The following is a 13,156-nucleotide window of genomic DNA, read 5'->3' on the forward strand; positions in this document are numbered from 1 at the left end:
ATAAAGAGAATTGAAGCCACTGATGGATTTGAACTCTGGTCACCTGCATTACAACCCAACACTCTACCTGTTGTGCTATCCACTTAGTGTGGTCAAGATGCATTTTTAAAAGATTAAAACATCCTGGACTTCTGGACAGAGCGGGCCAGGGCCTGGCTCCGCCCATGAGCACAAGACTATTACTGTCAGTGATGTCATACCTGGTGATCTGAAGGTCCAGGCCTCGTCATCATCAAAGTGCGTGTCCCCGGCAGTGAACCTCTCTCCGGGGAAGAAGGCGTGGGCCACCGTGCCTCCAGGTCCGTCGAAGGGGAAGCCGTCGTTATGGTCGTCTTTAGTGAAGTCGATCTGGATGTCTGCGTCGCTGCCTGCCACCTCATGGAAGTTCAGAGGGGCGATGTCACTCCACACCTTCAGGGCGTAGTACATGAGCGCTCGCACTGTGTCTCTGCCCAGCAGACCAGCCGAGTCCTTAGGGAACGTCCTCACCCTGCAAGGGACAAAACACAGGATAGGTTTTAACAACTTTTTATTTTCTTTTAAGCCCGTCCAAATTACTTGATTAAGAAGAAATTGCCAATAATAACCCCAAAATGCCAGAAATCAAAGATCAGAAAATCTCTGCTACAATTCTAGATAAAATAACTACTGCACAAACCAATATTTCATAAAGTCAACCGTTTCAACGTATTGTAGTTTTTGCTCAAAGCGTTCACAAAACAAAGGCAAATGCTGTGGAGACTACAAAAGCCCATTTATGGATGAATGCAGAATATGTCTGTTGAACAGAGCTTTTAATCTCCTTTATCATAAACACATGTCTGAACATCAGAGCTTGTACAATTCCCATGCCAGTAACAAACAATACATACTGGGGCATTTACGGAATGCATATTTCATATAATTAATCTATTGGTCAAATCATAACATAAATTATTTGAAAAAGTGCATTTAGAGTTCATTGTGTGTCAGAATGGATAATGTGTCTAAGAGGCTGCTTATGTGATGGCTAACTGATGGACAATTATTTACTCAAAAATAAACTACAATGGACACAAAGAGGTGGGTAGAGAAGACAAATTGAATTCAAATAAGAATAATGTTTCTTTCAAATAATATTGTTCAAGTAAAAGTACAAAGTAGTAGTCCAAGCACATACTCAAGATGAAAAAAAATGGGGAAACTTATCCTGTCAAAGTAATTGTCCCAATGTAACGTCTGATATCATTTGAAGTTGATGTAATTAGAAAGAAAACATCTTAAATCATGGCTCAAGTCTGGTATTTCCAAAACATAGACCACAAAAACTAGAAAAATGTAACCAAATCTGAAGTCAGCATATTTCCAACTCAATTTGATCGGATTCATTAATCATTTTAAACATCATCTTGTGGCTGGAGCTTTTCCTGCCAAGTTTGAGCTGGATTCTTTTCTGGACAATGGCCAATGATTTAGTTTGATACAGAACCTACAAAAACTATGAGAAAAAAGGGCCACATCCACAAAGACAAATCGTGTATCGAGAGTTCAGGGTCTTGATGCGGAGATTGAGAATCAGAGGTGCAAAGACCTTTTAGGGGACTCAAAAACAGCTAAATCTCCCTGTAAGTGATAAGAACTACACAAAACTGCTAACCCTGTAGTTTAGATCCATGCATGTCATTATTTTATTCATTTGTCAGTTTATATAGGCCTATTTCAGTCTTTTTGTCAATTCTCCAGTGTTTAAAATGTGTACTTTGACCAGAATGCCCTTTGCCACTGAGTTTAACCTGGTTGAGTTATGTTTCTGTAGTAGCCCTCCTTTACACACGTCTCTAGTCCCACAGCTGCCCGGACCACTCAAGCTTTTAATGAAGGTGACCGGACCTTTAACTCCAGTGTCACTTCTGAACCGCAGCCAGAAAAGCTCCAGCCAAAATCTTACAAACCAGTTCTCTGCCAAACCCGGGCAGGTCTGCACTGTCCTCCCTGTTGTTTACGTTTGACCTCTGACCTTTTCATGCACTTTCTGGCACCTTCATCTCCTCATTACAAGGTTCTCGCTGCGCTCCAGTAGGTTCTGAGATATTTGGGTTTAAAGTTTTGACTTAAAATAAAAGAGGGGATACATTTATTTGATCTGTTGGAATAAAGGGCACTCTAAAGCGTTTCTACAATTTTATTTTTATAAGTGGATGTTTTAGTTTTATGTTTTAGAAAACGATATATTGATTCCCAATTATAAGGTTATATTCGGAAAAACATGCCAAAAACAAGCACTTATGTTCCAGTGGTCAACTTGTTTTAAGAACAGTTTAAGAGAATATAATTTTGAAAGATAAAGTTTAAACAGTTAAATGCTTTTTCAATTTAGCTTAAATGATTAAGCATTACCCAATAATTAGACACAGACTTTTAATAAGAGTTCATGTTGAACTTAATGTTGGTTAACAGTTATTATTCAATTTTTAATCCAAACTAACTAACTAACTAACTAACTGTTTTACTTAAAATTAACTCTAAAAAATATATTTACAACTCAATTTGAAAAAAAAATAGAACCAATAATAATTCTATGAGTCTGATCAGAAGTTGCATCATGTCAGAGAACTGTTCTTTTACTTTAGCACATGGATAAGAATCAATCACATCAAGTTGCTTCATCTTTATTTTTAACTTTTCTTTATTTTCATTCTGATCCCTCTGTAGTCTGTGCCATAATAAAGTAGTCTTTTAGTCCTTCATCAAATGTCACTTTTTAAATAGCTATAATAAAATAAGATTAAGTGAAGTTGCAAGGAAAAATTCCTTTCCAAATTCAATGTAAGTGGTTCAAACCCTAATTTCTGGCTTTAATCAAATTCTAACGATTTTGATAAGTCCTGTGATGAATGGTTTGTTTAGATTTTCATAGTTTTATTGAGTTTTACAGACGGAATATCATATTTTTGTAATCTTGCATTCTAAATTTCAAAGGTCTTTTTTCATTAAACATAACGCCATATCCTCACGCAGCATTTTACATTATCTAACACATTTTCTTGCTTTGACAAACTCCTCTTTCCTTCAAGTGTGGATGTTCTGCCCAGTTCTGATACTCACATTATGTATAAAATATGACACACACCTCGATCTTTCTCCTCTTTACCCAAAACAGTGCAACAGTACAAGACTTAAGGATATTGTGTTCACTCAATAAATAACAACGTACACTACAACCAAAAAAAGAAATGCTAAACAAAAAAAAGCAAAAAAATTCAGAAATATTTCCATAAAAGTAAGGCTTAAGTTGCACAACCTACGTGTCTCATTTAGGCCAAAGTCCGTCACATGAATCCTTTTTCAAATTGAGTCCAAACGTAATTTTTCCATTTCATGTATGTCAGTTTTAATTTGTGTTTAGTCTTTGATCGTTGGTTCAGTTTGTCATCCATTTCTTTGTGATGGGCGTTTCCCCTGCTGCCAAAAGTATGCTCCAAAGGTACCATTCATTCCAGGTCCATTTATTGTGTCCGTTGCAGGAGTTTTGAGGCATAATTCTGAAGCCAATATTGAAAAGGATCTGCAGTGTTTTCTTAATCTTAGTCCAGTATTTGTGACCTGATGGGCCACCTGGAAACCAGTTCCTCCAGTAACTATAGTATTTCCCAGAAAACAGTGCACACCTTTACATAAGTAATCAAATACTGCAATACGTTTTTAAGAATCCTTTCCAAACATGAGATTTTGTGGTTCTCCATTGAGATGCATGTGTATATTATATATTTTCCCAACTTATTTCTAACTTGTCACCTTTTTCCAATTTAATCACTCTATGTTGACTCAAGATAAATAAAATAATTTTAAGATGAACCGTTTGAAACATTGATTAAACATATTAACAATATTTAAAGGATGATTTTTGAGAGCAGAGCCATCAGATTTCTGCCACGCTGGTCAAATTCAAGCGTTCATCTTTCCCTTGCTAACATGTTTGTCATCTCCATCACATTATTGTCTTAAACCGTTTTCTCTGTGCTGTCCCGTGGCCCACTGAGCCGAACACTCTCATTAGTGCGGCTATTTAATGTAATAATTAACAAATGCATCTACATCAGCATGGAGCCACTAAACAATTGCCTTTCTGCAGCTCTGGCCAGAATCTATTGTGTGGTGCCCTCAGAGCAACATTCTTAATGAATGCAAACAGCTTTATATTGAGTGGCCACTTTAGAATATTAATTAGGCTGCAATGGGCTGGGGAACTTCTCAACTTTGTTTTATTAACATTTACAATAATACATACATATTATCATTCCAATTCAATCAATTATAATTAGAGCTACAAGAATGAAATATCTTGCTGAGTGTTGGGCACTTAATCAATCCTTTGTCCGTGGAAAGCATGTTGTTTCAATTAAAAGCATTTTTGTAACACACACAATTACAACAGCTCTTTAAAAAGGTGACAAAAAGATTGAACAATGTTCATAGGAAATGAGCAAATGGGATTGTTGTTGATTCGAGGTTGTTGAAACAAAGTGTTTTTAAAATAGATAAAGGGACTTGCTGAAGGTCAGTGCTGGGCGAGAAGGCAAAAGAAAAGAGGCACAAATATGAATTGATCTCATGATTTTATGACGGATTTATTTTGATGAACAAAAATTGCTTTCACTATTGATTTTATTTATTTTCATTTAACTCAAAAAACGGCCCAATTTGTTTGTCAAAAGTCTGAACTTTTCTCCATGGACAGGGGGATAATGGGACATGTTACATCAATTTTAAAACACTTTCTATTGGATTAGCATTATTAAAAACATTCAAGACTGTACTTTTTTTGAAACACATTCCTTAACAGTAGTGTTTTTATAAAAATCAAAAATCCTTTGCTTCCCTAGGACCTCTGTATTCAGACCCTCTTCAAGTGGACCTGACTGACAGATTAACCAATCAGAAAACAGTATGGTCCATTCATGTCAAACAAAACATGGCAGATTACGAGTGGTTGAACTGTTTGGAGAGTTTTTTAGACGCCACTTTTCTTTTTCACCTTTATACATTTGAACAGAATGTGGGAGGGACTGACTACAATGTACACTATAGTCACTTTATAAGCAAATACGTTCCACAAAATGAAAGCAAACACGTTTTCTGTAGTCTCATCACAAATCTTAAAACACAATCAAAGGCAATTCATCAAATTTGACGGATAGGCCTTGTATTTCAAATGCATTAAGCAGGGTTAATGCAGATTGATTCAGCGAGCACTTCAGTCTCCAATCTGATCGCCTTTTAGTGCTGGCAGTTCCTGAGCGCACTGTAAATACTATGAATAATTCCTGTGCTGCATCTGCTCACAAAATGTGCCTACACACAGCCACTTATTCATCCTGCCAGCACCACCTGACCCTGACAGCTAACCACGGTTAACCAAGGGCACCGCAAATGGCTTCAGCTCCACAGACAATTCACCTGCTTATTAGTCCTAATTCAGATGGACCGGGGCGGGGGGCGGACGAGATAGAGCAGGGGAAGATAGAGCAGCTGTGTCAGTGTGTAAATATGGACACACTCCCTTCGTATAAGAGAGAATGAGATGGTCCAAGGTCAGAGCGGCTCAGAATCCCACATCAAGTCCCAAAGACCCACAGAAGCCCTAAAAAACGTGTTACTATGGCATTAAAATACTGATAATGCCTTCAGAGTTTAGTCCAAAGGAATAGCCTCACCACAACAGGGCATTGCAGTTTTCACTGAGTACAGAGAATTATAATTATGACAGAGATGCAAAGATTGTTACAAAAGTGTATTTAAGTTGGCCATATTGTAGATTTTAAATATTTATATTGACACATTTTGGTTACTGGCTCCAAAAGCAAGACGATCTGATTCAACACCCAACCAGTCCAGTGTATATTTACAGTGAGAAAAATAAGTATTTGAACACCCAAGTTCTCCCACTTAGAAATTATAGAGGGGTCTGAACATATTCATCAGGGTGCATTTCCACTGAGAGAGAAAAAAGGAGAAAAAAAATGCAGAAATCAGGCTACCCCAAATAAATTGTCTGTTTGCTGTAACCCGAGTCAACATTTTTCATCTGGGTCGGACGGTAGGCAAATTCTTATTTTTTTTTACTTAAAAGGCTAAAAAAAAGATCCAAATTTTGTCATTTTTTGAGTCGGAATGACCACCAGGGGTCAGGCTTCAACAGTCAATGATGGAACGTTTCTATCAACCCAATCAGGAGACTAAATCTCACAATTTTAAGACATTTCAATCGACCTTTTGTACGCCGTTATCCTTTATTTTGGTAGCGAAGGCGAGCGGGGGGAACATGCGGGGGACACGGGCGCCGCCATGTTTGTTGTGCTGACGCAACAAAATTTCACACCCTGACAGAGCCTGGCATTACTATGGACATGTCAGTGGTGCCGACAAGGGCACATCAACTTGTACAAGACAATACGTTGACTCCTACGCATGGTTTGTTTTATTTTAAACGTATGTGGGGACTGAAAATGGAGACGCACATGCGGTGTGCAGTGCGTTTTCAGTCCTTTGAGATGAAAGACAGGTTTAATAACGTGATAAAATAGTAGACACGGTGGTTCAGCAAAGTTGGTGAGGCGGCGAATTAATTGAAAAATAAAAGATATTGACATTTTTCAACAAAATGCCGATTTTTTTTTTCGTCGGCTAGTTTCGTACCGGATCGGTCGGGTTACGGCAAACAGACATATTTTTTTGCTCAGCCTTACAATGTATGATTTTCAAATAATTTATTTGTATGTTATTGCTGCAAATAAGTAGATGAACCCCTGGGGGGAAAAAGTTCTTATTTGGTAGAGAAGCTTTTACAATTACAGAGGTCAAACACTTCCTGTAGTTCTTGACCAGGTTTGCACACACTGCAGCAGGGAATTTGACCCTCTCCTCCACACAGATCCTCTCTAGCTCCGTCAGGTTTTCGGGGCTGTCGCTGAGCAACACGGAGATTCAGCTCCCTCCAAAGATGTTATATTGAATTTAGGTCTGGACACTGGCTAGACCACTCCAGAACCTTAAGATAAGATAAGATAAGATATTCCTTTATTGTCCCACATGGGGAAATTTCATTGGTGCAACGCAGGTAGATACAGAGGTAGATACAGAAGAACAGATCACTTATAGGAAGTCTGAAAAACACTTTCAGTAGAAGATCTCCTATAAATAAACAAAAACTCCCATAGACAAAAAAATAAATAAATACCATTGCATGTGATCCCGACAGTAATTGCACATGAATATGTGTCACGACAGCACATAGATTGCACATGGATTTCACAGTAATTGCACATGAATTCCAACAGCAATTGCACATATGACAGAATTGCACATCAGTATTAGGTTAGGTCAGTATTGCGACGGGATAACGTGACGATCTCCGGGTAAGACGACTGTTCTCTGCAGTTTCATGAGTTCCTCCTTTGTGGAAACGCGGTACGGCGCCGGCCGGGGGGTGGGCTCACTCGGAGCTAGCTCACATCACAACAACACAACGAACGCAACGAAAAACGCTCAAATCCAGCCGAAAAAAGTCAAAAACAGTTGAATTAAAAAACTATTCCAGCGCGTGTCCCTATCGTACAGTAAAATAGAAAAAATATACTAACTATATTTACAAAATATAGGAGATAAAGCACAATAAGTGTGAGAAAGAAGAGAGAGCGTTTACACCGGGCTGCCAGCTGTACCAGCGCCTTATGACGTATATGACTTGATATGGTTCTCACAGAGCCACTCCTTGCCCCGCTGCGAAAACGTCAATGCGGTGGGAAGAAAATAAATATCTTTGGAGCTAATCGACTTGTGCGGACCATTTTTTTTCTTTTTTTCTTTATTGTTCTTGGAATGATAATCATCCTTCTTCCTCCAAACACGGCAAGTGTTGTTTATAACAAGTGAATATTAATGAACATTCATGATATGCATGCTGTAACACATCAGATTGTGGTCATGGGCTAATTTACATGTCGTTTCCTTCATACACCAGTGTTCAGAGGTGATGTGTCTTGCCCAAGGACAAAACAATGCAAACACAGTTGCCCCACTGTGGCAGCCCACTACCAGCTGTCTCCAACACAGTCCACACCAGTCCACACTAGTCCACACTAGTCCACACCAGTCCACACCAGTCCACACTAGTCCACACCAGTCCACACCAGTCCACACTAGTCCACACCAGTCCACACTAGTCCACACCAGACCACACCAGTCCACACCAGTCCACACCAGTCCACACCAGACCACACCAGTCCACACTAGTCCACACCAGACCACACCAGTCCACACCAGACCACACCAGACCACACCAGACCACACCAGTCCACACCAGACCACACCAGACCACACTAGTCCACACTAGTCCACACCAGTCCACACTAGTCCACACCAGACCACACCAGTCCACACCAGTCCACACCAGACCACACTAGTCCACACTAGTCCACACCAGACCACACCACACCAGACCACACCAGTCCACACCAGTCCACACCAGACCACACTAGTCCACACCAGTCCACACTAGTCCACACTAGTCCACACCAGACCACACCAGTCCACACCAGACCACACTAGTCCACACTAGTCCACACCAGTCCACACTAGTCCACACCAGTCCACACTAGTCCACACCAGTCCACACCAGACCACACCAGTCCACACCAGTCCACACCAGTCCACAACAGTCCACAACAGTCCACAACAGTCCACAACAGTCCACACCAGTCCACACCAGACCACACCAGTCCACAACAGTCCACAACAGTCCACAACAGTCCACAACAGTCCACACCAGACCACACCAGTCCACAACAGTCCACAACAGTCCACACCAGACCACACCAGTCCACAACAGTCCACACTAGTCCACACCAGTCCACAACAGACCACACTTGTCCACACCAGTCCACACCAGTCCACAACAGACCACAGCAGTCCACACCAGTCCACACAAGTCCATACTAGTCCACAACAGACCACAACAGTCCACACCAGACCACGACAGTCCACAACAGTCCACAACAGTCCACACCAGACCACAACAGTCCACACTAGTCCACACCAGACCACAACAGTCCACAACAGTCCACACAAGTCCACAACAGACCACGACAGTCCACGACAGTCCACAACAGTCCACACTAGTCCACACTAGTCCACACTAGTCCACACCAGTCCACACTAGTCCACACTAGTCCACACCAGTCCACACTAGTCCACACTAGTCCACACTAGTCCACACTAGTCCACACCAGTCCACACTGGTCCAAACCAGACCACATCCTGCTTAGCTTCTGAGATACAATCCTGTTCTCAAGTTGGCATGGCCTTTGCTCTGGAAAAATGAGTGGAAAATTAACCATAAGTCACTTAAATGGATGCCACAGTAAACCTGTAGTAGAACAGCAATTTAGCAAATATTTACCGGTGATGCAAACTTACTGCAACTGAGGTAAAGCAACACAGCAAAAACATTAACCTTAAAGCCGGTTGCACACTAGAAGATTGTAAGATTCGACACAAAGTTTGCAGACGTTAGGATATTTTACAGTGGTAATTTGTCTCACATGAAGCAGAGACATAATAGACCCATGGCCACAACACACACTCCCCGATATCAGGAAAGATTGTTTACAAGTGAAGGCGAGTGCAAGTGTCATGTGATCCATCGAGTGTGTCATGAAAACAAATACAAGGACACGTGGATAGAGACACATTTATTCAAATCTGTGTCTGTTCTTTTGGGAAATTCCTTCTTTAGAATAATTATGGTGATGGTTTTGTCCCGGATCTTGGAAAGCCAATTATTTAGTTTGTTTGAAGTTTGAAAACCATTGATATGACAAAGTATAATACAAACTGCTGAGATAAAAATGATAGATTGAATGCAGGAAGAAGCAATCACATGATCACAAGCTGATAGTAAAATTGATTTGTCTAAGGACGTAAACCTGCCTCTGATCATATCATATTGCTACTCCGCCTACTGAAATATTAAATATGGAGCGCCCACTCATCAGGTAGATTCATTATAGTATAAATATTTATTTCCTGGAATGTCAATCCCGTGACAGTTGAATTTAATGCATCGTATCTAAGCCTCAGGATGTTGCAGAAGCTTTGGCAAAATAGGGCTACGCAATAAATGTGATATTTGATAACTGTGTTTAATATTGCAATATTTAAATTTACATTTTGAATCAGACATTTTGTAAAATGTAAACATTGTAAAAAATATAAAGGAGATAAATTTACGTCATAAGGCGCTGGTACAGCTAGCAGCCCGGTGTAAATGCTCTCTCTTCTTTCTCACACTTATTGTGCTTTATCTCCTATATTTTGTAAATATAGTTAGTATATTTTTTCTATTTTACTGTACGATAGGGACACGCGCTGGAATATTTTTTTTAATTCAACTGTTTTTGACTTTTTTCGGCTGGATTTGAGCGTTTTTGACGTGAGCTAGCTCCGAGCGAGCCCACCAGCCCCCCCCGCGCCCTCCGGCCGCGCTAAAGTACGGCGTGTCGTCGGTACACGTTTATATACACGTTTATATGAAAGAGGAACTTCACGAACGATCGGGACACGCACTGGAATCGCTTTAAATTAACTTGTTTTGACTTTATTCGGCTGGATTGAGTGTTTTCGTCGTGTCGTGGCGATGTGTCTTGGCTCTGAGTCCCCCGGCTCCGGCCCCGCCCCCCGGCTCCGGCCCCGCCCCCCCGGCTCCGGCCCCGCCCCCCCGGCTCCGGCCCCGCCCCCCGGCCGGCGCCGTACCGCGTTTCCACAAAGGAGGAACTCATGAAACTGTGGAGAACAGTCGTCTTACCCGGAGATCGTCACGTTATCCCGTCGCAATACTGACCTAACCTAATACTGATGTGCAATTCTGTCATATGTGCAATTACTGTCGGGATCACATGCAATGGTATTTATTTATTTATTTATGTGTCTATGGGAGTTTTTATTTATAGGAGATCTTCTACTGAAAGTGTTTTTCAGACTTCCTATAAGTGATCTGTTCTTCTGTATCTACCTCTGTATCTACCTGCGTTGCACCAATGAAATTTCCCCATGTGGGACAATAAAGGAATATCTTAACAGAGACAAAACCCTATTTAAATATCATGGTAACACTTCGTTAGTAGTCCTTAGTTAACTGTTTATAAGCCTTTAATTTAGTTATTTGTGTATAACAAACTATTGCTATCTATTAGAAGTTAGCTTATAATACCTTATAAATGTCTATACTCCATTACCCAATATCATGTGTGTGTTAATAAACTATGTACAGATGATTGTAATAACATACATTTTCAATAACCGAGTGATAAATAATAAATGCAAACAGATGACTTGTGCATATTAACGCCTTGTAAATATTTTACTAGGGAAACATATTTTAAAGCGCTACAGGAGTCACGAATCCTAGAAATATAAGGTAAAATAATGTAAAAGGCGAAGTAGGTATTTAAATCTCTCAAAACTCATTCCTCGCTCTCACAAACCCTTTGACACTTTACCATTATTCACAGGCATGAAGTTTGGCAGATGGACAGCCACAGCTTTTCCAGGGGCCAAACCGAAACCCTCACACAGCCAACACAAAATCTATAAGAATACAGCTGAGTAGCCCAGCTTTAAAAATAAGAATAAAAACCTAGAGTTATTGCAATAGCCAGTTTAATTTCTTGCGATATAGATATTGCTTTGCCAAAGAATAGGAAACATGGACAACTCAAGTGCAGGCTTGGAAATATATAAATCCTCACTCAGATGGACGTCTTTACAGCACTCTAACATAATAAAGATATTCAGCAGCATAAAGCCTCTCTTGGACGCTGTATATCTTCACAGCAGTGCTTATAGCGGCCGGACCGGAGGCAAAAAAAAGACGCATTGTGGCGAGATAGACCGAATTGGAGCCAGTAAATGGATGAATTATGCATGTCAGTGTCACCCAACCACTGCTGCCTCCACGGTCCATGAAAGTATATACAATCAGATGAGCATATTTCACTCGCACTATTGACTGTGTCCTTGCTTGTCAACGAAAGGGAACGTGCTGCCAGGAAACGTGCTGGCTCGCTGATATTTGCACCAGGTTTTTTCAATTGTGAACGTTATTGATTTTGATTGAAACTGCTGAGTTCACGCCCCACCCCGGTGGATGATCACATATTAAGTTCAGACAAGTTGATGAATAACAAAATTGGAAACATTCAGAGAAGCAATTTCTTCATATGCCATCGGACATTTTCCCCTGGTCTACACTGTCAGCAGGGCGGGTTTATTTCCCAAGGACAAAATTATTTTCACTTTATTTCCAAAGGCACAAGTGTTCCAAAAGCGGGGACCAAAACAACAACTTCAAAAACATTTTTAAAATGAAAAAACATAAAAACAAAACTGAATAAGTGAATCAAATGTGTAGCTGGTCTAGCTTATGATGTTTTCTTACATTTTAAAATGTGTATGTGTTTAAAATCTGACACTAGACACTATTCTTCATTTTCTCATCACAGTGGTGAGTTACTTCTGTGAAATACTGGCTGGTAAGGATGGTCCGATTAAACGTGCAACACATCAACATTTAGAGAATATCATGAATGTCACAGTATTAAAGATCTGCAAACATTGAATATTGAGTATATCACTTATAGTCAATAATGCTACAAAAATATATTTTAAAACGTAAGAATGACGCAAACTTTCCAATAAGGGTATAAAGTCATTATTTCTGCACTTTTGTGATCAATCTGACCAACATTTCAAATTTTCCTTATAATTAAACCTCAACTAATACTTTAAAAGATGTGTTTCAACACATTTCTGTTGGACTGATATCGTCTGATATGTGTTTTTCAGCCAATACTGATATTTGACCTGCTGTTGTGGCTGAAAACAAATATTTTCCATTTGACAGTATGAAGTGAATTTGTAGTTAAGTTCACAAATTAATCTTTCTCTTTTGTCAAAACTATAAACATTTTCTTTGATGTAACTTTTTTATGATGATTGAGAAAAGATTCAGTCACCGCTGGCTTCGTTGCGCTTCTATTTTCACAACAAATAGACAAAATTAGAGCTCGATACAATATTACAATATATGAAACTATTCCTCGATAACACGGACACAGATGTA

At 39.9% G+C, this 13,156-nt stretch overlaps 1 protein-coding gene across 1 annotated transcript in view; it reads right to left on the reverse strand.

Moving 5' to 3' along the window:
• mmp17a (matrix metallopeptidase 17a) overlaps positions 1–13,156 on the reverse strand; it is a 172,693-nt gene that overhangs the window by 52,764 nt on the left and 106,773 nt on the right. Inside the window, exon 4 of the mRNA XM_072455258.1 lies at positions 201–490. Within this exon, the coding sequence (XP_072311359.1) occupies positions 201–490 (290 nt within the window). The remainder of the gene's footprint in view (positions 1–200; positions 491–13,156) is intronic.

The sequence above is a fragment of the Eucyclogobius newberryi genome, unplaced genomic scaffold, assembly GCF_026437365.1.
Source record: "Eucyclogobius newberryi isolate DKJ021-1_F unplaced genomic scaffold, fEucNew1.0.hap1 SCAF_2, whole genome shotgun sequence".
Lineage (NCBI taxonomy): Eukaryota > Metazoa > Chordata > Actinopteri > Gobiiformes > Gobiidae > Eucyclogobius > Eucyclogobius newberryi.